General features: G+C 46.8%; 1 protein-coding gene across 2 annotated transcripts; it reads left to right on the forward strand.

Moving 5' to 3' along the window:
- Positions 1 to 1,175: 1,175 nt before the first annotated feature.
- LOC141992566 (vitamin D3 hydroxylase-associated protein-like) lies at positions 1,176 to 26,508 on the forward strand. 2 transcript variants are annotated; one of them, XM_074961811.1, is made up of 16 exons: positions 1,176 to 1,318; positions 3,100 to 3,563; positions 5,519 to 5,632; positions 7,139 to 7,282; positions 10,663 to 10,796; positions 11,131 to 11,337; positions 12,820 to 12,860; positions 13,633 to 13,757; positions 14,055 to 14,180; positions 15,339 to 15,436; positions 16,871 to 16,970; positions 19,087 to 19,130; positions 22,871 to 22,910; positions 24,348 to 24,456; positions 25,411 to 25,556; positions 26,239 to 26,508. In XM_074961811.1, the coding sequence occupies exons 2-16, from the start codon at positions 3,354 to 3,356 to the stop codon at positions 26,410 to 26,412; spliced, it is 1,812 nt and encodes a 603-aa protein (XP_074817912.1). In that variant the 5' UTR covers positions 1,176 to 1,318; positions 3,100 to 3,353; the 3' UTR covers positions 26,413 to 26,508. The 2 variants fall into 2 exon arrangements, with proteins under 2 accessions (XP_074817912.1, XP_074817913.1); XM_074961812.1 differs by lacking the exons at positions 19,087 to 19,130; positions 22,871 to 22,910.

Genomic DNA, 26,508 nt, shown 5'->3' on the forward strand with positions numbered 1-26,508 from the left:
CGTTCTAGAACGGAAATCCATTGCTGTCGAGTATGCTTGGGCCCTTCTCGCAGCCGCAGGCGGCTTCCCTCAGACGTGTGATGGCTGGACTAGAGACGAGCAGCTGCCAGGAGGGGATCAGGGCGGAATGGCAATCGGCAACAAAACGATAGGCTGTGTCTTCACTGCGCAGTTAGCCCAGGGGATCAGCCCCTTGGTCTGAGCACATGGGTTAGCCTAGCCGTGGGGTGAGCAGCCCCCAGTGAAGTCTCACCTGCGTTTCTGTGCCCTCCTGGTTTCTGCATTAACCTCCAGGAAACTCGGGGGGCACGTTCCTTGGTTCTTTGAGCTGAGATGCTCTGAGTCTTTCCCAATCCACTGTGTGACTTGCAGGAGAACTGGTCTGTTCTTGGGAGGCCATTGTGGGAAGGCACTGGAGGACTATCCGCACTGGAATGGCTTAACCTGTGTCCTCACTGCAAACTGGGTGCACTCCAGCATGAATGAAAGCAGAGCCTGGGCTACCCCCAGGCCATGCTTGCTCGTTGGGGCTGAGAGCACCTCCAAGCCGAGCAGTGCTTAGTGTGCCAGGAGGCTGAGGGGGGCTTCTTAGGGTGCTGGGGAAAGCAGCTGATCAGCCACCTGGGGCAGAGAAATCAGAGATGTGTCAGAAAGCAGGCAGAGTGCTTTCCCCTTTCCCTCCGGAGCTGACAGCTTTCTCGCTGGGGGGGCTCAAAACTGATGGTGGGCAGAACAGGCATGGGGATAGATCTGATGGGAGGTCTCGGGGCACAGCATTAATTTGGGGGGGTTGAGTTCTAAGCAAGAGGATGGTCACATCTGGGGCTGGTGATAGACCCCCTCTCCCATCCCCCACAGACAGTTTTCTCAGACCACTGTAAGCACCGAATCCCAGGCCAGGGGTTTTTGTGTATGGAAGATGGGGGGGGGGGGGAAGGGTTGGGCTAAAACTGGGGTCAGAGGCCAGGTTAATGGTGTAGTGAAGACACACCAAGAGAGGCAAAAACAAAAAACCCCAAACCGCTTGCAGAGATCGATGGGTTAAACTTGGTTGCATTTTAGCCAGGGTATGAGAAAACATCTACTCCTGCTGTAACCTTTAGTTAGTGGGGTTAGTTACTATATTAATTATTGCTAGAGGTGTGTCTAAGCCACACAGTTCAGAGCTGGATTTTGAGCACCCTAAGCTCAGGGTTGGTCAGATGTCTGTCCATTATAGAAAGAGGAAGGACTGCGCAGTGGTTAGGACACTAGATGTAGGACTTGGGAGCCTGGGTTCAACTCCCTGCTCAGCCAGAGACTTCCAATGTGACCTTGGGTAAGTCAATCGCTCTGTGCCTCAGTTTCCCATCTGTGCAATGGGGATAATACCCCAGCCCAGCCTCACAGGGGTGTTGAGGATAAAAGAATCAGAGTGTGAAGTGCTCTGAGACCACAGTGAGAAGGGTCAATCGTGAAAGTTACGGGGGGGAGGGAAAAAGGTTTTCCCTCTCAACCCACCTTGTCCACAAAGCTCTGGGATTTTAGATGGGCCCCATCTCGACCTCTCTCGTTTTCTGATTATGAGCTAGTTACAGTGATTGCTGTATTCTGGATTTCTCTCTTTGTGACAACCACAGAGTCTGATGGAGACATCCTTCAGCTTGCCCCAGGTGGAGTGCTGCGGCTCTTTGCCCCATGCCCACATCTTGGGAAGGAGACGGGGAAGCTGCGACAAATGTGGGAGTGCTCTTTGTTAATGATTGATACTGGTCTCTGAATCTGGCACTAGCCTGGTGTGTCTGTCCGGAGGGTTTTGATTAAATGCTTCTGTCTAGGGTGCTCCAGGCAAGGAGGCCACTTCTACGTAAGGGTCAGTAGGAGACCGTGCCAGAGCCTTAATAGCCCTGGGCCAGTCTCCTGGGCAGCCCCCAACCTGGCTTGATAGGGTGGGTCAGGACCCACATACATTTCGGAGAACCTAGGGGACAAGGGGAGAGAGAGTAAGGTTGATGGGCTGGAAGGAGAACAGCAGGGCCTACAGCCAGTTGGGGTGGTCCCAGCACGACCCAGGCTGCAGTGTTTAAAGCACCGCCTGGGAGAAGACCCCCCCTGACTGGCTGCTTTCCTTCCTTGCCCGCCTCCTGGGGATGAGCAGCCAAGCAGGGCTGCTGCAGGAAACAAGCAGAGGGAGAGGAGGAAACAGGAGGAGGCCAGCAGCTCAGTGCCCTCCTGTGAGCAACCACATCACTCCTCTGTGCTTCCCAACAATGCCTGGCAGGAGTAGAGGGGACCCCGCTGCCATCCCCAGGCCTTGGAGAGGGGCGTGAAGAACCCCAGGAGGAGCAGAAGTGGGGCTATGGGGTTAGAATTGATGGGGGGACAGGGTAGACTTGAGGGTTGGGTGCAGAATTAATGGGCCAGGGGACAGGCAGACGTGGGAGTGCTGATTTCTTTCAGGCCCCTTTAAGCACTGCTGGGCTGGCTAGGAGAACGTGAGTTGATTTGGTTCTGTCTGTTAGATAGGGCGAAATAAACACAGGGGGTGGGGGGATAGCTCAGTGGTTTGAGCATTGGCCTGCTAAACCCAGGGTTGTGAGTTCAATCCTTGAGGGGGCCATTTAGGGATCTGGAGCAAAAATTGGGGATTGGTCCTGCTTTGAGCAGGGGGTTGGACTAGATGATCCCCTGAGGTCCCTTCCAACCCTGAGATTCTATGTTTTCAAAACCCTTTTTTCTCTGATGCTTTGTTCCAGCCACTCAATAAAAACACTTTGTTGCAAGGAGGCGGATGGTCGCTATATCGGGGGCCCCAGGTCCCCGAAGGGAGGAAACACAGGGACCAAAACCCAGCTGGACCTGCAGGGGGATAAGTGGTTGGTACACAGCGCAGTGTGCCAGGGTCCTGGTCTGAGAGTGGAAAATTTGGGGTGAATCTCACGAGACAGGGTCAGGCAATCCTGAGGTCCCTTCCAACCCTGAGATTCTATGAAAGAAAGAGGCTGATCCGTAGAGAGGAGGCTCTCAGAGAGACTAAACAAGGGACACGGGTGCTGCTTGTCTCGTACCCGTGAGGCTCTCGTTGGTTCCCGTTGACATTCAACATCTCATTCCAAACAGGACAGCCTCTTGGCCTGCACAGAGGAGAAATGAAGCCCCCACTCGGCTATCGCTGATGGGGCGAAGGTTCAGTGCCAGGGTGAAGTCCAGGGTTTAGGACGCCCAGCCCTGGATTTTTATGCTCTCCTGTTTCAGAGCTGGTCTCTAGCTGACTGCACGCTGCAGGCGGCTAAGTAGCACTCGCCTTCGCCTGTCCTTTCCTGCTCGCGAGCCCAGCGCATCGGCAGGCGTGAAGGCTGGGAGACGGTCCCGCTATGATTCGGGCAGATCTGTGGCTGCTCCTGCCTGAGGGCGAGGTTGATCCTCGCGCCGTGGCAGCCCTGCTCTGCGGCTCAGCCGCAGCCGTGCTGGCGCTGAGATGGGTGGGGCAGAGGCGGATCCAGGAGAAGATGGAACAGGCAAGGAGGACGCGGGATCTCGGTCTAGAACGAATGGAAAAGGTGGCTCAGCGGTTTAAACAGCAGGTAACTTTCACTTTCTGGCCAGGGGCGGATTTGGGTCACCTTAAGCAAGTGGGTGGAGATTGTTTAGGGAATGAACAATCATTTGGGGGCACGGTCATGCCGAGCAGCAGCCCATCTCGAGGGGGAGCTCCCTTCCATATACAGGTTTCAGAGTAACAGCCGTGTTAGTCTGTATTCGCAAAAAGAAAAGGAGGACTTGTGGCACCTTAGAGACTAACCAATTTATTTGACCATAAGCTTTCGATGCATCCGATGAAGTGAGCTGTAGCTCATGAAAGCTTATGCTCAAATAAATTGGGTAGTCTCTAAGGTGCCACAAGTACTCCTTTTCTTCTTCCATATACAGTGACATACCCCCTTTATCAGGTGCAGCCTGCTGCACCCCCATTCTCCATGGCCTCAGCCCCGCTCCCTTTGGAGAGCTGTGGGCCCTCAGTGCAAGGCCCAAGTAAAGGGACTTTATTTCTGCTTAACTCTTGCATACGAATGAGCAGAAGGGTGTTTTGGCACACTCTGCTGCAGGGTGTATCTACTCGCTCTTAGATTGTAAGGTCCTTGGAGCAGAGATTGTATAAACTGACAATTATAGCCAATTGCAAATTGGGGGCAGAAGAATGCAAACGTTTCTGATTCTTTTTCCATCTAAATATTACCTTTTGAAAATGCTGACTGGGTCTCAGCTGAAAAATCAAGGCACTAACTAGGCAAGGAAAAGGCTGTACAGTAAGTAATGCAAGTGTGTCACACAACTCAAACCACTGAGGTTGCTGCAGCTCCTTGGACAAAGAGGAAATTAGTGGGTTTTCTGCATGAGAAGGCTCTGTATTATTAACAGGATCTTGCGTGCCCGTGCATTCCCTCCTCCTGCACGGTCTGTTGCATTGCAAGGCTACCTCTTTAAAGTGAACATCTTGATAAAGCCCTAGCTGGGATGATCTGGCGGTTGGTCCTGCTTTGACCAGGGGGTTGGACTAGATACCTCCTGAGGTCCCTGCCCACTCTGAGATTCTATGATGATTCTGAAAAAAGAAAAGGAGGACTTGTGGCACCTTAGAGACCAACAAGTTTATTTGAGCATAATCTTTTGTGAGCTACAGCTGAATGCATCCGATGAAGTGAGCTGTAGCTCACGAAAGCTTATGCTCAAATAAATTTGTTCGTCTCTAAGGTGCCACAAGTCCTCCTTTTCTTTTTGCGGATACAGACTAACACGGCTGCTGCTCTGAAACCTATGATGATTCTATGATCTTAAAAAATCCCCTGTACGAGGTGTTTAGCAGAGCTAGGCAGAAATCATCCAGCAAAGTTATTGCTGATCAAAAATGGCAAAACAATTTCATAGGGAAACTGCTGCAAAATTGCCTTTTACAAGACTCGGACTGGAACTATTTTCTGGCTTGTTTCCTGCAAAATGTATCGTGATTCTTCTGTTCTTACTAGAAGTTTTTATCTGCATCACTTTGTAAATCAGTGTCAGAATTTGTAAAATAAAATTTCTGCAACTATTTCCCACTCCCCTAATTTGCCCAGACCCAGCTAACTCGTTTATATTGCTAACTTATTTTGGCAGACAACCTGCTTGAGTGCTCTCGCTGAAATCAAGCAATGTTTTTATTTTTCAATAAGTCTCTACTTTGTCCCATAATTTAACCAGAAGATAAGCCCCAGTGCTGTAAGGAGCTTCACCCGGGCGGACTCACATAGAGTCCAGGAGAATGGATTCTATCATGTTGGCAGGGGAATATCTATTGAGGAGGAGGAGCGTGAATAAATCATCACCAAGAGGTTTTTAATACTCCTGGGTGGTGTTTATAAGCTCACCCAGGGAGCCAAGCTCATCCCTGCTGTAACTCTGCAGGCTCCAGTCAAGTTACTCCCTGAGTGTAATTGATCCACTGTTTGTAATATCTTTTCTGTAAACCTTCCCTGTGTAACAATGCATCTACACCTGGCAGAACCCAAGGATACAGGCTGGTCACATCCTCTCCCTGCCACTTGTGGAGCTGGCTGAGAAACTGAAGGAAGGTTCCCTCTCTCCAGAGAGCGTCCTCTACACGTACATAGATCAGGTGACTACAACAAAGTGTACTGGCCCTATAAAGTTAGGAGGGGAAGCCTTTATGTTTCTGCTGAGCAAGCTGGGTGAGAGAGGGGAATTACCACAGCGATGCTCAGATATTCCGGTAATGGGGGCAAGTATGAAGCCCTAGGAAATGGCATGCAGTGCGCTGGAATATTTAGCAGTGGAGAACGGGTACTGCACATGTCCTCTGAGGTGGGGTGTTTGCAGAGGTAGAAGAGCGAGCCATAAATGTAACGTCGTCAGTAGACCTGCTCAGGAATTTTTCAGTGAAAGGTTTTTTTAATCAGAAAATGCAGATTTGTGGAAACAGAAACTTTTGGTGGGAAAGGCTTGGTTCTGATGAATTTTATTGACCTGAACATAGTTGATTTTTTTTTAAATTGGCCACATGATGTTTCAATAATTTCTAAATGAAAAATTCTGGTTTCCCCGTTTGAGATGGCCTTTTTGTTTCAAAATTTAAGCTAATTGCAGTTTAAAAAATGAAGAAAGGGTTGAAATCTAAATGAAATGTTGCAATTGACCCAAATCACTTTTTTTCCTTCGGATTTTCAGTTCATGAAAATTTCAACTTTTTGTTCCATTTAGGATGAGAAAAAAATTTATGGGACAGGAAAATCATTCCCCACCCACCACTAGTCATTGGAAGTGGGGATAAAACCCAGGACCTCTGGATCTAAAAGTGTGAGCCACTTTGCGTGAACTAAAACCTCTTTTAGCTCCTGTTACCCAAGCCTGTAGAAGACTCATCATTTATGTATGGCCCAGCCACTTGAGGGTGACAGAGCACCACACAAGTATGAGCTATGTTCTCCAGGTGCATTCTGGGAAGTTGGATATCTTGGCGGGCGGGGAGGCGGGGAAGGGGATTGGTAAGGAGAGATGTAGTCTGGCACCTCTAGCTCACCAATTGGAATTTGGCCCAGAGTCATAGAGACTCAGTATTGCCAAGTTACAAGTCAAGTGCTAAAAATCAAGAGATTGGCTGGCTTAAAAATCCTGAGAATTAAATAAACATTGGGATTCATTTTATTTGCCTTCTGGTATCTGAGCCCTTCGGACTGACATGCTCAAGCTTTTCTCCGCAACCACCAGGTATTATTTTTTTTAAATGAAAGTTGAGAGTCTCAAGTCATCACATGACTCCAGGAGCTGGGACTTTAAAAAGAAACCAAGCTGTATGTTGCAAGAGTTGGCAACATTGGAGACCAGAAGTCATCAAAATCTTAATAGCTGTTCGGTGGCCTATGTCAGATGAATAGGACAAGTGCTCAGAGCACAAAACTGTCCTAACAACTGATCACAATGAACATACTTCTTAGCAGTTTCTATAGAAAGGCCAAGGCGTGAATCTAAAGTCTGAAAAATGGAGCTCCGAAGGTTTGGCAAGGTCCCTCTTTTCAACCTCAAATATACTGTCTTTATTAATTGTTATACCCCCTTCCCTTCTCGGTGTGTTTGCCCTGCTGCTGTTCTCCGTGTCCATGGAAAGGCCTTGGAGGTGACCTGGGAGGTGAACTGTGTGACAGATTTTATGCAAGGCTGCGAGGAGCAACTGCGAGAAGTGCAAAGGCAGAAGGAGAGAGGGTTACTGTATGGAGTTCCTGTCAGCATCAAGGATCACATTGGCTGCAAGGTGGGCACGGTATTTCCTATAAACTGCTGGTCTGTTGACTACCTTGTACCGTTCTAAGTAATCAGGGGTGTTTGTAAAAACTGGGGAGTTTAGACTTTTGAAAGGGGCGTTTTATCTCAAACAAGTCACCCTAAAAATTTCAGACTAAAGACCACTCATAAGCAGTTGACTCACACGATTAATTCAAAAAAATTAATCACAATTAAAAAAATGAATTGTGATTAATCACACTGTTAAACAGTAGAATACCAATTTGAAATGTATTAAATATTTTTGGATGTTTTCTACATTTTCAAATATATCAATTTCAATTACAACACAGAATACAAAGTGCACAGTGCTCATTTTATATTATTTTTGATTACAAAGATTTGCATGGTAAAAATGATAAACAAAAGAAACAGTATTTTTTTCAATTCACCTCATACAAGTACTGTAGTGCAATCTCTTTATCATGAAAGTGCAACTTACAAATGTAGGGGGTTTTTGTTATGTAACTACTCAAAAACAAAACAATGTAAAACTTTAGAGCCTACAAGTCCCCTCAGTCCTACTTCTTGTTCAGCCAATCAATAAGAGAAACAAGTTTGTTTACGTTTATGGGAGATAATGCTGCCTGCTTCTTAATTACAATGTCACCTGAAAGTGAGAACAGGCATTCACATGGCACTGTTGTAGCTGGCGTCGCAAGATATTTATGTGCCAGATGTGCTAAAGATTCATATGCCTCTTCATGCTTTGGCCATCATTCCAGAGGACATGCTGATGATGCTCGATAAAAAAAAATGTGTTAATTAAATTTGTGACTCAACTCCTTGGGGGAGAACTGTATGTCTCCTGCTCTGTTTTACCCGAATTCTGCCATATATTTCATGTTATAGTACCTTAGAGACTAACCAATTTATTTGAGCATAAGCTTTCGTGAGCTACAGCTCACTTCATCCGATGAAGTGAGCTGTAGCTCACGAAAGCTTATGCTGAGATAAATTGGTTAGTCTCTAAGGTGCCACAAGTCCTCCTTTTCTTTTTGCGAATACAGACGAACACGGCTGCTGCTCTGAAACATGTTACAGTAGTCTCGGATGATGGCCCAGCACATGTTGTTCATTTTAAGAACCCTTTCACTGCAAATTTGACAACATGCAGAGAAGATACCAATGTAAAATTGCTAAAGATAGCTATAGCACTTGACCCAAGATTTAAGAATCTGAAGTGCCTTCCAAAATCTGAGAGGGATGAGGTGTGGAGCGTGCTTTCAGAAGTCTTAAAAGAGCAACACTCTGAAGCGGAAACTACAGAACCCAAACCACCAAAAAAGAAAATCAACCTTCTGCTGGTGGCATCGGACTCCAATAATGAAAATGAACATGCTTTGGTCTGCACTGCTTTGGATCATTATTGAGCATTACCTGTCATCTGCATGGATGCATGTCCTCTGGAATGGTGCTTGAAGCATCAAGGGACATATGAATCTTTAGCGCATCTGGCATGTAAATATCTTGTGATGCTGGCTACAACAGTGCCATGTAAATGCCTATTCTGACTTTCAGGTGACATTCTGAACAAGAAGTGGGCAGCATTATCTTCTGCAAATGTAAACAAACTTGTTTGTCTTAGCGATTGGCTGAACAAGAAATAGGACTGAGTGGACTTGTAGGCTCTAAAGTTTTACATTGCTTTATTTTTGAATGCAGTTATTTTTTGTGTGCATAATTCTACATTGGTAAGTTCAACTTTTTTGTAAGTTCAACTTTCATGATAAAGAGTTTGCACTACACTACTTGTATTAGGTGAATTGAAAAATACTATTTCTTTTTTACAGTGCAACTATTTGTAATCAAAAATAAATATAAAGTGAGCACTGTACACTTTGTGTTCTGTGTTGTAATTGAAATCAATATATTTGAAAATGTAGAAAACAGCCACAATAATTAAATAAATGGTATTCTCTTATTGTTTAACAGCACGATTAATTGCGATACATTTTTAATCGCTCGACAGCCCTACTAATAAGCTTTCTAATGGATGGCCTCAACCTTTGAACAGCTTTCGATGAGACTCTTTAATCACAGACTCCGGGATATCACCCACCTCTTGGTGCTGTGAAAATTGGCCAAATCCTTAGCTCATGTAAATCAGGCAGTTCCGATGAACTGGGAGCTTTGCATCAACTGCAGATCTGGCCCTTCATGTCTATCCCTTTCCGAAGGAAGGGAAGTTTAACTTAAATGCTTGATTGATCCCACCACCATGTCACCTAATTTCTAGCATCAAAGAGATGGGCCGGTTGTATGGGACCTGTGGACATACCTTGCTTTGCAATGTACACTGCAATAAGACACCTGCGGCTGGCCCAGGTCAGCTGGCTTGGTTCACAGGGCTCAGGCTGTGGGGCTATAAAATTGCACTGTAGGCATCTGGGCATGGGCTGGAGCCTGGACACTGTAGCCTCTCCCCTTGCAGATGTCTCCACTGTAGGTTTATAGCCCTGCAGTCCAAGCCCTGTGCATGGGAATCACCTGACATGGGCCAGCTGTGGGTGTGTTATTGTAGTGTTGACATACCCTCCGAGACACGGATATAATTGGTGGTTCCTCGCTGCCTTGAGCATATTGTGGAGACCTCATCATCCAGCTAACAGCACAGAAGCCAGCCACACTCTGGCCTGGTCATTATGGGAGAAGAGAACATCAGAAAGAAATGGAAACTCCTGAGGACACTGTGTTATCCTGGGACTGGGGAGTCCCAAGCCATGGAAATGAGCCATGGAGAAGAATCAAGGCTGGATGAAGAACCCTTGGGGTGGACAGTATCATGGTGTGGGTGCCACAATACTCAAAGAAGGTCTTCGATGCTGTGTACGTGCAGGCATAATAACAGAATCGAAATATGGACAGTTCCAAGAAGAGGCTAAAATCTGGACAAATGACACACGGTGAAAATGTGTATGACGCTTGAAAGCTCATGAAAATCATCTTGAAGACTGTAAAGCTGCAGAGGCCATGTACTGACTGACCATGTAGCAAGAAGAGGGATGGAGGATGAGCTAGACTTATAGTGAAAAGTTGAGCAGTAGGCCACAGATGCAACAATATACGCCCCCAGGGAGGAAGGTGGGAATGTTATCTGGTTACCTTTGCAGGTCCATTTTGGTCAGTTCTGATGATGCTTGGTGGCCGAGTGGGGAGACCATCCGCCTCCAGTTGCCACAAAGCAGCTTCTCCTTGTGACAAAGAGTCTCTGAATTAAAGAGTGGGGGGTCTTCTATTTTCTTTTTACCAATTGGGCTGCCATGTCTCGAGCCTGGGGAGAAAATCTACCAGCTTCCAACTGTGTCAGCCCAGCATGTCTAATGAGCTTTGTTTCCCACTCCCCCAAAGGGTCACGTCTCCACCGGTGGCTTGGTGCAGTTTCTCGGCAGAGTGGAGGAAGAGGACAGCGTGATAGTCCAGGTTTTGAAGAGGCAGGGGGCGATTCCATTTGTGAAAACCAACGTCCCACAGAGCATGATAAAGTAATAGCTTGTTCTCTTTAATACAGCTGTCCCAGGCCTCCTTCTGTCATCCCACGAAAGACATCGTGCAAGTGAGGCATTGGCTTTGCTTTCTTCTCCCTTTCAGCACTTCTCCTGCAGAATCCATTCCTCCCACCTCCAGCGCAGGAGAAAAGTTACCTGCCCTCCTGTTTCTTATCACCATCCCACCCTTCACTCCCCTCCAATCCAACGTCATCCGCAAACCCTTCCCATGCTGATCTCCCGCACTGGCCCATTTCCACACCCTGAACTCTCGCTGTGTGTGCAAAGAGAAATAATTAACAACAGACCTGCTGCTTTCCGTCTTGCTCAGCTACGACTGCAGCAACTTGATCTTCGGCCAGACGGTGAATCCGCTGAACCACAAGAAAAGTCCCGGCGGTTCCTCTGGAGGGGAGGGGGCGCTGATCGCCGGAGGAGGATCCATCCTGGGCTTTGGGACAGATGTCGCTGGAAGCATCCGCGTGCCGTCCAGCTTCTGCGGGTTGTGCGGACTCAAGCCAACGGGATTCAGGCTGAGGTACGCGCTGACGTAGAGAATGACCACATGACCACAAGTGAAATCTGTTTTACTAGTCAATGGAGCAAGGCATCAGATATCCCCAAGCCATGGTTGTGCCCTGCATAACCCTTGTATTATGGCTGCTTCCCTGCCTAGGACATTTCTAAAACGCCCAGAGGCAACAAGCACTGATGCCTAGGTGCTAACCTGGGTATAATTGCTTCAGGGGAGTTGCTCCATTCATGGCCACATGACAGGTGGGGCTGCTAGAAATTGATTTTGGACCTCCTTGTCTCTGGTCCTGGACGGTATTTTGTATTTCCTGATTTTCAAAGGGTTAAGTTTAGCCAGCCTTCACGTTCTGGAAGGGTACAAGGCACCACTGAGCAACTGTAACTCTTTGTTCGCTAAATTTTGGGGCATTTAATAGAGACAAGAATTCACCTGCCTTTTCAAAGGGTGTGGACTATCCTTTGTAGAGGAAGTTAGATTATATCCACATGGGAAGATATGAGACAATTTATCCTGTACCCATCTTTGGATCCACTTACTCAGCTCTGTCCTCCCACCTTGCTCCTGCTTTAATGAGACCCTTTACTATAGACCAGATACAGTGCAATGCATGTTGGTAATGCACGTACCAAGTAGTGTTACCCGGGGTTCTTTCAATCCAAACCTCTTGGTAACTTTTACTCTGTGCGAGGTGGTGTCAGGAAATAAATCTGGGGAGACACGGCCATCCGACCGATCAATGGCTGGCACAAACAGGACAACATGAGTGCTTTCACTTAAAGCTAAACTTTACTTAGTCTCAAGCACTTACACACGTCTGCAACAGGTTAGTAAAACGGCCCCAACCCTCGATGATTACCGAAGCTGAGTGTGGCTCTCGAGTGGCACAGCGGCAGCCCGTCTGCCAGTGGGGAACACAAGATGCATCCAGAGGGAGAGACCAGTCCAGACTTGAAGAGTCCCCCCCACCTCAAACTTTTCCCCCTTATTTCTAATACAGTGACATGTCCCTTAAAGAAAACTTTGTTAAGTAAGCAGTTTCAATGGTCCAGCAAGAGGTTTCCTTCTGATTATTGATTAACCAGGTGTGGGGTTTTCCCAGAGTCTGCAGCCTTGAGGCCCTAATCGACATTCCTGGGGCACATCCTGCTCTTCTAAAATGCATGTGTCAGCAACTTCAACACAATTCTTATCAGGAAGGACGCGGGGTCAAGCTGCCCTTTCGGTGGCACCCAAAACCCCCTCCCCCCCGCCATGGTTACGCTGAGGCTGCTGCATGGCCACTCTACGGCCTGCGGGCTTGGCTGCTTTTAGCAATAACCAACAGCGGTTTCAGGCACTTGACTGGTTTGCCAAAATCGCCCTGTACGCTAGCATCGGTAGTCTGTTTCGGAAGCAAGTGCAGTATTTGCAGTTCAGCCAGAGCTATTCCCTCCAAATACCGTTACCTGTTGCTAATTTGTTTCTCCCATTTTATATATTTCATAGCATCCAAGGTCTCGCCAGTCCGATAGCCGGCATGAAATCAGGTGAGTCCGTCCCAGTTACCTGGAAGATAACGTATGGATGCTAGTTAAAGACATGGTTGGTTGATGACAAGTTCTGAGCAGGGAAAATTGGAAAAGTTGGTTAGCCAGATCCTGGCCCCTGCTACAGCCCCTTTGTGCTGTCACTTTCCATTTTTATTAGTGGTGAGTAGATATTTTAAGAAATACAACACTGTCCCTTTAAATTTCACACTGCCATAGCACTTCATGCTGTATAGAAGAGGATCTTGATTATTTTGATGACTAAGCAGAAGATTGTCTGCTACATCCAGCTGTCTCTGGGTGCAGCGCAGAGGGGTGTGTTGTTGGGGAGCTGGGCAATGGCACCCTGATTCTCTGCCTGGCCTGGCCCCAGATACAGGTTAGAGCAGCCTGGGGGCTGCCCTAACCTGCACCAGCTGGCATGGGGTCCCTAAGGCCAGTTGGAGATTGCCAGAGCAGGTTGCACTCTGGCCACCCCTCTGGTCTGGGGAATGGCAGGTGGGGAAGGATAGGAACTGGCTTTGCTGGTTCTGGGGTCTCCTCCCTGCTAGGGGTATCCCCAACAGGGAGATTACAGACACTGTCTTCTCCTTTTGCTCTGCCTGATGCAAGGGAAACAGAGTAGGATCGAGGATCTGGCCCCAAGCATTTGACCCACCATGCCCTGTGTTGTTGAACAGCCTCCCACACGTTAGCCAAGAGATGGACTATGTAATGGGGCACCTCTGCATTGCATCTTCAGTGATGGGCATCCCTGCATTTGTGGTTGCAGTTACAGGAATGGTCGGGCCAATGGCGAGGGACGTGGACAGCCTGGCTTTGTGCATGAAAGCGCTCCTGTGTGACGACATGTTCTGCCTGGACCCCACCGTGCCACCCCTGCCCTTCGACGAGGAGGTAACAGACTCAGAATGCTCCTCAATGAGGGAGCCTCCGTGAGACATGGCGCCGTGGATTAAAACATCCTAGTCTTTGCAAACCTATGATCTGTATTCTGGAAATAGCCCTGTGGAACCAACTATGGCCAGACCATCTTAGAACATGGTTTACTGTTGGACAGAACCTCAGTTCACCCACAATTGAGCCACCTGGCAGTGGCCACTGTCCAAGACGGGATACTGAGCTAGATGGACCTCGGGTCTGATCCAGTCTGGCAATCCCACCATTCCTAAGTGAAAGCTCCTCTGCTTCTAGGTGTACTCCAGTTCAGCCCCACTTCGGATCGGGTATTACGACAGAGACGGCTATTTCCAGCCTTCGCCCAGCATGAGACGGGCTGTCCAGGAAACCAGAAAGCTTCTCCAGGAGGCAGGGCATACGGTACGTTTCTTGTGCTGAGTGCTGGCCTGAGGGCCAGGGATGGTCAGAGTTCTAATCCCAGCAGTAACATAAAATATGACGCATGTATATTTTCCTAGCGCCTAGGAGCCCCAGGCAGAGACCAGGACCCTATACTGTTCGGTGTTCGTGCAGCACCTAGCGTAAAACAGTCCCTGACCCAAACAGCGTATCATCTAAATAGACAGGAGAGAGACAGCCTGAAGGAAGGGGCAGAACATGCAAGTTAGAGGGAACAATGGGATGGTGGCAAACGTCATGTTAATTCCACCATTTTTTGGGGGGGGGGTGGATTTACTTAGGAGGTGATCAGTTAAATAGAAAGAAGGGAAGGGAGGGGGATGAAGCAGGGAAGAAAAGGGCTAGAGGGCCAGGTGTCTTTGGACAAATCATGTACTTCTCTGCTTCCCCCACCCCTCCATCTGTCAAATGGAGATCATGCTTATTCACTAACCTGTTGTGAAGATTAGAAAGTGAAAAGCTTAATTCAATAGTCTTTGTTCCCAGCCACTGCTCTCTCACTAGCCTCGCTGGCCCACTGGTCTGACGTTGACATCTTAAAACATCGTCAAGTCAAAATTCTTTCCATACTCCAAAACTCCAACCATGGCACAGGGCTTCCAAACAGCAGTGCATGCCAGTTCCCCATAATATTGCTTATGGTTGTGTCCCAACGAATAACAAGACATCTGAATCTGTATGGCTCCTGGTCTCTCAGTCCCCTAATTCAGCTCATGTTTGCCAGGCAAAAGGGCAACTCTCTTCAGGGGGCATAAGTCAGAGGTCGGGGCAAATTTTCATATTCAGGGAGACCCAGATTTATGAGAGTTTGAACCTGGGACAATCAGTACCAAAGCATCTCTACCACTTGAGTAAAGGAGTAATTTCATTAGCTCCCGGAAGTAGTAGGCTGTTATCCACTCTGGACCCGCCACTAGGGGGGGCAGTGACACACACTTTGCAGATGTGTTCCAACATTGGTGTTTAGGGAAAATGCATCTGGACACCTGGGGCTAATCTGAATTTGGAACAAGCTGAGGCCCCTTTTTTGCTTCTCTAGCAAGGTTGCAAGGTTTTCACAAACACATATTTTTGTATAATGTCTTTGCCTCCTCTTGAGCAATGATGGTTTTCACGCAGCTCATCCCTTTTACCCCCCCTCGGATTGATTACGTGGTGGACGAGCTTTTCACCAGAGGCCTCTTTTCTGATGGAGCTGCAAATCTGTTGGACAAATTGTAAGTAAATCCCGTCTTCTTTGAACAGGGCTGGTGGCCGATTGCTGTGGCTCTATGCGTTGTGCAGGCAAGGGGGCGTGAGGAGGAACCAGCAGACAGGTTCCTTCTACAAGGAGGCCAGGTTTGGTTAGCCTGAAATTAACATGGAGGATGGGTTGTCTCTGCGTGTCCTGTTATCCTGCTGAGACTCTTCTGAGGAACGCTATTAAGAAACTAAGGTTGTGGCTTCCCAGTACATACTAGTTTGGGAAAATTTACAGGATGTTAAACAGAGAGCAAGCTCTGTCAGTCCCATTATTCTCACTTCTAATGGGTGCTAAGTTTCAATTGTCTAGGCTAATCACCCTGCCCGTTGTACTTGTATGGCATCATCTGCCACATCACACTCACCTGAATCATATACGTCCACACAATGGGTCCGGTGCTGTAGCGTCAAAGCGACATTGAGACCCTTAGGAATTGCATCATTTCTGTGGGGTAGAACTATATTCTCCACTTCTTCATCATTTGCACCGCTGTGGTGGTTCTTGGTCTTCTGTCTCCGTGACTGCTGGCCGTTCTGCTCTTGTGGTTCGATGGAGAAGGCTTCTCAAAGAGAAAAGTCTGAAAGGGATTGAAGCTCATTCTAATCCCTGCTGGTAGGGAATTCCATGGTGGCGGGTCCTTCACTGACTACGTCCAGCCCCAGTGAGTTTCATGCTGGGCTCCATCCACTGTGGCATCCTGCCTGACCACAGCTGTCAAGATAGGTTTTCAGAGAGTGATGCGGTCTCTGAGATATCTGGGCCCCACCCCACTTTACACAACAGCATCCGAATTCCAAATCAAAATATGCTGCCAGATGTATACAGTACTCTGCGTCCCAGAGCACCTCCCCAGACCAGCATAATACATGTACAAACAGGGAAAGGTCGGGAAAGAGGGTCTTGTGGCTGAGGTGCTGGACTCGTGAGATGTGGGGTTGATTCCTGGTTCTGGCACAGACTCCTCACGTGACCCTACGCACGTCGTTTAATCTCCAAGTGCTTCGGTTGCTCCAGCTGTAACATGGGGAGAGTAACAACAGGATCGCGTGAGGATACGTTTACTCATGGTGGATGTGCTCAGAACTAGGGTGATGGGACGTGAAGGTAGAAGGCCAGTAGAGTGCAGGCAAGTCCCCAAGGTGTGTAAAAACAAAACAGAAAATCCTGCAAAAATGGAAATATAGGAAATGACGCGTTCGTGTCATGTTGCAGAGAGTTATTCCTGAGCATCTACACTTGCACCCTGAGCAATGATTCCTTTTACGCTCAGGGATTCAGGACTTGATACCTTGGGTTGGTGCCTATGTGGGTTCTCGTTTTACTATCTAAAGATGCTAAAATGCTGGCTGAGAAGCAGAACTCTACAACTGGATTGGCCTGACTGCCTCCTTTCTCCCTTACCTCCCAGCAAAGGGGACATTGTGGATCCAAACCTGAAATCGCAGATCAGCTCTTACCGTCTTCCCATTCTGGTGAAGAGGATTCTGGCCCTCATCTTAAAGCCTGTGGTAAGTCGCCTCGATGTGTATCCTCTTCGCAGGCTTATTGCAGTGGGAGATGCTCAAACGTCTACAGGCTGGGAGGGTTCCCACAGATGGAGAAGGAAGACCCTCTCCCTTGACACTTTAATTGGTTAGTCTCTAAGGTGCCACAAGTACTCCTTTTCTTTTTCCACTTAGTGTTAGTTTTGGGCCTAGAGCCTCCAAGGTGGTACCTGGGAGTTAGGCCCCTAAATGCTTTTGATGATCCGGGCGTTAGTGCCCATTAGGCATAAAGGGTGAAATTCAATGACGTGCAGAGGCCTACATACTACTAGAGACCTCAAAGACAGGTTGAGGTGGGTCTGAAGTGGCATAAGAACCTTTTGCTGGCCTTCTGCACCACTTGGGAATGAGCCCATAGTATGTTCCTCTTCCATGGGTCTATGGCCAATATACCTTGTACAAAAAGAGCTCTTTGAAACCAGCTGTGTTGCCCTTAGCCACACACCAGCAGAGAAGTGATAATATTTTTGATGCAAGCTGTCTCAGTACAGACCCATTCAGGTAATCTCCCAGAAAGAATTGAGCAGGAACACATGGCTGCCTTTGGATGTGTACTGAATTCCTGATTATTTCCCCCCCCCCCCATTGGAAAATGAGATTGCAAACAGGCATCCAACGAGCATCTATACAGCAAGCATTTGTGGTGAAGTCCCGGACCCTATTTGCATTGTTCTGCTGTTGTGATATAAATCAGTCTGAAGCAACGCTGGAATCTTGGTGTAAAACCAAAGCTCCAATTTAATTTGAATAAGCGCCAAACCAAAGCTCCAATTTACTCCAATTTAATTTGAATAAGAACTTGTATTTAGGACCATTTCCCTTACGACAATAATTGCGTCAAGAATATGATTCTCCTCCTTCTGACTTAAACCCTAGTGGGTCCAACAGGTGAATCAAAATAAAACTATGCTCTCCTTGCTTCATACTGTATGAAGACCTTATCACAGAGCAGAACAGGTCATTCAGGACAGTAATAATCAGAAACCTTACGGAACTGGCAGTAGGTTACCATTTCTTCTTGCTGATGATCAGATTTAGAGTTTAGCTACAAACAGTTAAATCCCAAAGGTGGGAGCAATCCCCAGCATTTTGCTATGAACTTTTTCTCTAGAAACTCATGGTGGACAATAAAGATCCAGTTTGGATCCCAATCTTGGATATCCTAAGGCTTTGGTGGTGTTTGGATCTGGGATTTTAGTTTGGATCACTCTCTAATAAATATGTATAGTGTTTCATCATTTTAATGATTGTTCATTACAGTATTTCCTTGTATTGTTTTAAGGGCACCGTCCTGTGTGTCTGCTTATTCAGAGCTACTTCACTTACACTCAAGTCTTGTCTGAATCAACAACTAGTCCATGACAAACTGTGGGGTGAATCTACCATACACTAAACTGTCCATGTGAATTCTGCTGATGCAGGCTTACAGTTCCTTAGTGTGCTTTGATCTAATACCCATTCACAATGGGACTAGATGAAAGCACACTAAGGCACTGTTAGTGTGCGTCAGCAGGATCCACACAGACAGTTAGTGCGTGGCAGGGTAGATTCACACCCTATTTTGCTGCAGACTCATTGTTCATGTAGACAAGCCCTTAGTAACGACAATGATGGGTGCAGATTAAAAAACGTAATTGAATCTGGAAGGTACAAAGCCTGGGGAAATGGGTACATGTGACAGGCAAAGCAATGCAGAAGCACGTTTATTCCTGTTTTCTGGTGTTGACGTGATTTTAGGGCGTCTCATGAACACTTCTGCTTATACTGTTGTTCTGCAAAGGGAAGCCATTGGGTTTTATCTTGGAGACACAGTTCAAGAAATGAGGGTACCCTCCGAGCAGCATATATGTTCACTGTGGCAATGCTGATTGTTCACAAGCCGCTGCACTATTTCTACTGCTGCAGTGGAAAAGAGTAGAACAGACAGACTCCGTTACCCAGGCCTGCTTTGGTTGGGCCTCGGCAGCATTTGGTTTTCATGGAAAGCTGAAGCAGACTAGCTGCTTTCTTCTGAACGATGCTGCTTTTGACTTCCCTGCGCTGTGTGACCCACTCATTCCAAATGTTGTTTCTCTCCAAGTATCCACGAATCGCCAGAGATCTGAACGCACTGTGTGGAGTGGGGTAAGTGGCTCTGTCAAAAGCTTCTCTGCAACATCAAATTCAGGGATATAGAAAGGGTGCCCTTGTCGTGGTATCAGAAGTAGAAAGGAAGACGACATCTCCCAAGGAGACTATGCATTTTAACACCTTCCTTATAAGAATCAAGGCTGTACAGATCATTTTTCAGAGTAACAGCCGTGTTAGTCTGTATTTGCAAAAAGAAAAGGAGGACTTGTGGCACCTTAGAGACTAACCAATTTATTTGAGCATGAGCTTTCGTGAGCTACAGCTCACTTCATCGGATGCATACTGTGGAAATTGCAGAAGACATTATTATATACACAGACACCATGAACCAATACCTCCTCCCACCCCACTCTCCTGCTGGTAATAGCTTATCTAAAGTGATCATCAAGATGGGCCATTTCCAGCACAAATCCAGGTTTTCTAGAGTGAGTTTGTTTGTGGGGGGGCGGAGGGTGAGAAAACCTGGATTTGTGCTGGAAATGGCCCATCTTGATGATCACTTTAGATAAGCTATTACCAGCAGGAGAGTGGGGTGGGAGGAGGTATTGGTTCATGGTGTCTGTGTATATAATAATGTCTTCTGCAATTTCCACTGAATGCATCCGATGAAGTGAGCTGTAGCTCACGAAAGCTCATGCTCAAATAAATTGGTTAGTCTCTAAGGTGCCACAAGTCCTCCTTTTCTTTTTGCAGATCATTTTTATTTATACTGGAGGCCTGATATGACCTCAGGGAATGTAGAGCTCCCTGTTCTTGCTTGGGTTTTGATTTGTGCTCTGTGCTCAGCGTCTTCTGTGCCAGACTAGGCTGCTGCTCTCCTAGCGGGGCAAAACACACATCCGTGGCTACATACCTGGCCCGGGGAATCCCTGCTTTAGCTCACAAAGGTACTTGGATGGCAGTACAAGAGGTATGAATTGTGAATCGCAGTAGGACACTGGTCTATACCCACACTGCACTTCCACTTCCAGCTCGTAGCTGGTGTCCGAGTTTGAGAAACATACTGAAGAGTTTGTGTGTTGCATGCGAAAGTCTTTTGGGAACATAAATGGACCCAAAGCCCATTGAAGCCAATGGAAAGGGTCTCATTAACCTCAGTGGGCTTTGGATGAGATCCCCCGGATTACAGAATGCTATCCCCACATGTAAAGCCTGAAGCAGCTCCCTTGAAACGAGTTGAGGTCTTTTCCATTTGACCTAATGGAAATTAGATCATGCCATTAAGCCTTTTCACTTTTATTCTGTATGTGTTGAATGGAACTGCCCCAGCTTGTATATCACATAGAAATAGCAAGTAACGTTTCTTTTCTCCGAATCCCATTAATCTAATAATCTCTATCTGTTATCATATAATCTCTAGCTGTTATCATCCTCAGATCTCAAAGTGCTTTACAAAGGATGTCAGTGTCATTATCCCCCATTTTACAGTTGGGGAAACTGAGGCAGGGAACTGACAAGAGCCAGGAATAGAACCCAGATCTTCTGAGCCTCAAGGGCCATTAAATCATCCAGTAAATGATGGAAATCCTTACATTTGTGTGTGTATATGACTAATGAGGACTTCTTATTTTTCAATTTTTTTCTGTTATTCTTTGAAGTACAGTAATTACAAAAGTAGCTGTGATTCCCAGAAAAAAGATAAATAGGTGGGATTTTATATATATAAAATGATGGGGTCTAAATTAGCTGTTACCACTCAAGAAAGAGATCTTGGAGTCATTATGGATAGTTCTCTGAAAACATCCACTCAATGTGCAGCAGCAGTCAAAAAGGTGATCAGAATGGTGGGAATCATTAAAAAAGGGATAGATAAAACAGAAAATATCATAATGCCTCTATATAAATCCATGGTACTTGAATACTGTGAGCAGATGTGGTCACCCTATCTCAGAAAAGATATATTGGAATTGGAAAAGGTACAGAAAAGGGCAACAAAAATGATTAGGGGTATGGAACGGCTTCTGTATGAAGAGAGATTAATAAGACTGAGACGTTTCACCTTGGAAAAGAGATGACTAAGGGGGGACATAATAGAGGTCTATAAAATCATGACTGGTGTGGAGAAAGTAAATAAGGAAGTGTTATTTACTCCTTCTCATAACACAAGAACAAGGGGTCACCTAATGAACTTAATAGGCAGCACATTTAAAACAAAGAAAAGGAATTATTTCTTCACACAACGCACAGTCAACCTGTGGAACTCATTGCCGATGGGTGTTGTGAAGGCCAAAAGTCTAACTGGGTTCAAAAAAGTATTAGACAAGTTCATGGAGGATCGGTCCATCAATGGCTATTAGCCAGGCTGGGCAGGGACGCAGCCACATGCTCTGACTGTCCATAGCCTCTAATTGCCAGAAAACTGGGAGTGGATAACAGGGGATGGATCACTCAATAATCGTACTGCTCTGTTCATTCCCTCTGAAGCACCTGGCACTGGCCACGGTCAGAGGCAGGATACTGGGCTAGATGGACCGTTGGTCTGACCCAGCGTGGCCGTTCTTTTGATTTCACGACATGTATGTATCTGTGGGAGTATTGACTCACCACAGTCACTCCCCCTTGTGGCTGGGCATGGTAAGGCAGACTTCCTCATCTAACACCCCCCAGGGGATGGTCACTGCAGTCCCATGGTAATCTGCCTCTTCTCGTCGCTTGGCCCTCCAGCCAGGTCATCTTGTTCCCACCCCTTCCCGGCTCCCTAGAGTCTGTTAACAGATCCAACGGAAATATAAAGACAACTGAGTCTTCAGAACCAACTGGGCTTATCTGGCTGCCCTCTCACTCAGGCCAGCCTCAGCTGCAACCCAGTGACATCACATCTGTGCTCTGGCTCCTGTATCTCATCCCACTGCACAGTGTACGGCTGGTGCAGTTCTCCCCATTCCCAGGGTTTCTAGCAGGCTGTTGTCCCTCAGCACCTCCTGGTCTTCCCTTGGGCTTCAGGTTGACCTCAGGAGCAGCCGCTTCCCTGAAAGAGGGAGCTCACTACATCCTCTGTCCTGGGTCTCCTCTCAACAGAATGCAGAAAACTGAAGGAACCTCCGCCCATCCAGGCTCGAGCTGTTAGTCCTGGTGGGTTCTCCCCAGCTCCTTGGTCCTCTTGTGGAACACTGACCCATAGGGCTACTTCCCTGGACCCTTGCCCAGCTCCTCTTCTAGAGCTTCCCTGTGGTTCCTGGCCCAGAGTGAGGGGCCTCTAATCCTCTCCCTCCTGGGCTTCTCTGTCCTGTCCTGGGTCTCCTCCTAGCTTTCACTTCCTTCTTTTATAGAGAAGACCCAGCTCCTCCCCAGATGGGTCTGATAACAAATCAAGCCTGACACACCCTCCAGGTGCAATAAAGTGGGCTAATTGAGCACTGTCTCCAGTTAATCTTTTGCCCATCCATGTGGGATTTACACCCCATCACAGTATCACATATTCTCTGTGTGTGTGAGAGAGACAATGAAGCGAGATGGGAATGGATTTAAGTGAATTCATTGTGGATTTTGTCCATATGGCTGAGTGAAAAGAAACGTGGTGATACCCTTTTAAAATAAATACTGAAAAGCTCTTTAAATGTATTCCTAGCCGTATTTGGCTCATATGTTGTATGATTGCTTGATCTCTATCATTGTCATATATGTGGTCATTTGTGTTCTGTAATAATGACACTCATCATTTTAACGGCATGTCTATCTGCCTTTTATTTATATGACATACTGACACTGACTGACTAATCCTGTAAATTTTCCAGATCAGCAAAAAACCTTTGGAAGCATCATGTTGCAGTGGCGGTAATATTCTTTTCTCACTAAGACAGATCATCAAGATTTCATATTGATATTTAAATGGTCATTTCAGCTACACAGTCAGTGCAGTACTGAAACTGATCACGTGAAAATAAACCAGACATACTTCACTTTGAGAAACACGCATTTCTAGAATAGGTGATGAGAGTACAGGCAACGCTTATATGCACAGAGGCTTTTATTCACTCAAGGGAGAGATGATCCTTCAGCCTGCTTTCTCCAAGAAGAAATAGCACAAGAAGAACTTGTAATGGACAATTTCATGTATTTCCTCGTGAAGCATATCCATAGCTTCAAGCACTGGATACCATTATTGCTAGTTAAATCACATGTAGAAGTATTGAGACTAGAACCCAGAACTTAAGGATTCAAATACACAGATGGTCAGCACTTGACTTAAGGTAGAATCTGCATGAGAGTTTGTGGCCTCTGTTGCCAGCTGGTTGGGAATTTTTGGACTAACTGATTTCCCATTGGAAAATGCCAGTTGAAACTTCTCACAACAACGTTATTGGTTTCAATGGAACATTCATCAGTTCCAGGATGACTAACCAATAGCCCAGTGGTTAGGTCATTCACCTAGGATGTAGGGTCTCTAGGGTCAAACCTCTGTTGTGCCTAATTTGGAGCAGGGACATGATTCTGGCTCTCTCTCTCATATTAGGCAAGTGCCCTAACTGGCTATTCTGCAGTGTGTGTTGGTGTCTCATTCTTGATTTCTTGTGAAAAAATTCTAAAGATCTCGCTTTCATTCCAGTGCGGAACAAAAACAAATGTCAGAACTTGGAATTTTTTTTGCAAAACAGAATTCTTGCAGGCTTCAACCACTAGCTGAAGATATATTCATGCTTAAGCAAGTCTGATACTCCATCCAGCAAAGGGCAGTCGTGCACACGTAAATCGGTATATTAGTAGAGGTGGCTGAAATTTTTTAAATAAAATTTTTTTAGTTTGGAAAAACCACCTTTTTTTGAACCGGAAATATTTAGTGAAAAATTATCAACATCACAGACATGTTTTTTGTTGTTTTTCTCAATATTTTTAATGACATGGATAGTCAAAAATTTGAGTTTACCAAATCACTTTTCAGGAAACGGCAAATTTCAGCATTTTGAAATACCTATTCAAATAGTTATCAATGTGCTTTGTTGACCAAAAATTTGGTTTTCGGTGAACAAAAGATTTTTGATGAAAATAGATCTCAAAAAATGGGCCCACTTTGAACCCAGTGAATTGGAAATTACTTTGCAGTTCTGAAATTTTGGCCAAATTTTCATCTTTTGATCAGCTCTGTAAGTTATAATGTAGTCTTCTAGGAAGCACAAAGATGTGTGAAACAAAACCCGCAACTTTTCAAAGAAAATACAGATTGGCTACAACTATAGCTTAGTTACAACTGTAACTCTCTCTCTTTCTTCCTAGGCTTACCGTACAGAATTCATTGCTAAATGGAGGGAGCTGGAGCTGAATGTTATGCTGTGTCCTGCTTTGGGTCCGGCGTTTAACAAGGGCTATCCTGGGAAGCTATTTGGTAATCCCCGGCTATGTCTAACTCTAGCAATTTAGGCTGGTATGGTTGAGGTACTAGCAGAAATGGAAGCAAGTTTTCAAGGTTGAAAAACCTACTCAAAGAGTAGTTATCAATCATAGATACATAGGGCTGGAAGGGACCTCGAGAAGTCATCCAGTCCAACCCCCTGTGCTGTGCTAGGACGAAGGAAACCTAGACCATCCCGACAGGCGTTTGTCCAACTTATTTTCAATGATGGGAACTCCATGGCCTTCCTTGGAAGCCTGATCCAGAGCTTAACTACCCTGAGAGTGAGAGAGTTTTCCCTAAGATCTAGCCTAAATCTCCTTTGCTGCAGTTTACGCCCATTACTTCTTGTCCTACCTTCAGTGGACATGGAGAACAATTAATCACATTTCTCTTTATAACAGCCCTTAACATATTTGAAGACTGTTACCAGTCACCCCTCAGTCTTTTCTTCTCAAGACTAAACGTGCCCAGTGTTTTCAACCTCATAGCTCAGGTTTTCTAACCCTTTAATAATTTTTGTGCTCTCCTCTGGACTCTTTCCAGTTTATCCACATCCTTCCTAAATTGTGGTGCCCAGTATTACTCCAGCTGGGGCCTCGCCAGTGCCGAGTAGAATGGGATAGTTAACGCCTGTGTCTCACATACAACACTCTCGTTAATACACCCCAGAATCACACTGGCCTCAGCCCAAGGCTGGGAGACGTCTGACTGCCACCGTCTTATAGAAATGTCCTGGGAAAGGTAATTGTCCAACGTCTCAACAGGGAGCCTTTCATGGCTGCCGATCATTCATCACGAGTGAAGATTGCACCACCTGGCAAATCCTCCGAGTGTTCTATTCCTTGGAGTAAGGACTTTGCCCAGAGCTGGGGTTCAAGATGCCAAGCGCGGCTCGACAGAATTGGAAACCTGATGATCAGTGCTCTTTCTGTTGTCTCTTCCCAGCTGCTAGTTCCTATACAAATTTATACAACGTCTTGAACTTCCCCGCTGGGGTTCTGCCGGTCACTGTCGTCACGGAGGCTGACGAAGAAGAGCTGAAGAATTACAGAGGGCACTACAGCGACCCCTGGGATAAGAGACTGAGAGAGGTTAGCTGACATTACAGAGGACAATTTCCTGATCAATACGAAGGGAAGCCTACCCTGCCAATCTGATTTCCCTCTGAGTGGTCGGGTGGGGGAAATTTCTCATACTCCTTAGTGACGAGGCTGCATTACGGGACAGGGTGAGGCAGAGGGCTGGGGAAGGGATGGGAGACAGATGAGGTAACTTTGTTAACAGTGAGCACACAGGAAAGCAGAACTCCATCGATTTCAGTGTCGCTCCACTGATTTCCACCAGCTGAGGATCTGGCACCCTGTATCTCTATGCCTGTCTGCTAGCAGTGCCCGTGACTTCAGGAGGACTGCTCTAGATAGGCCACTCGTGGGAGGGACTAAAGGGGGGCACGTGACCACCCCCCACATCCTCTCCCCATCCCACGTGGGGTTCTGCCCTCCCGCTGCGCTGGCTCCCCCTGGCATGTTCGGCTGCTCTTCCTTGCAGCCAGGCCCCAAAGCCACTCCCGGATGCTGCCCAGTGCACCGGGCAGCCTCCCAGGCAGCATGGCTAGAAGAGGAGAGGCTCTGGCCCCGCCCCTTCCTCTCCCTGCCTGGTCCGGCGGGGGCACTTGACCCTTGGTGCCCCTCCCACCAGTTGGTAGGTGCTTCTGACTGAGCCGTCAGTGCCCAAGTGCCCTGGGTGACATTAGGACGCTTGTCTCCTCTGCAGGCCGTGGAAGGAGCCATGGGGCTGCCTGTCGCCGTTCAGTGCGTGGCTCTGCCGTGGCAGGAGGAGCTGTGTCTGCGGTTCATGAAGGAGGTGGAGACGCTCGCCCGCAAGAGGAAGAGGAACGTGGGACCCACTGATGATGATGATGATGACATTGATGATTTGGACTTATAAACCCAGTCACTTTCCTACTAAGACATGAAATAATGTGAGGACACCCCTGTGAATCGGACAGTTTCTCTTAGTGATCAATAAACCTCTTCAAAAGCC

This window comes from Natator depressus, chromosome 8, assembly GCF_965152275.1.
Source record: "Natator depressus isolate rNatDep1 chromosome 8, rNatDep2.hap1, whole genome shotgun sequence".
Taxonomy (NCBI): Eukaryota; Metazoa; Chordata; order Testudines; family Cheloniidae; genus Natator; species Natator depressus.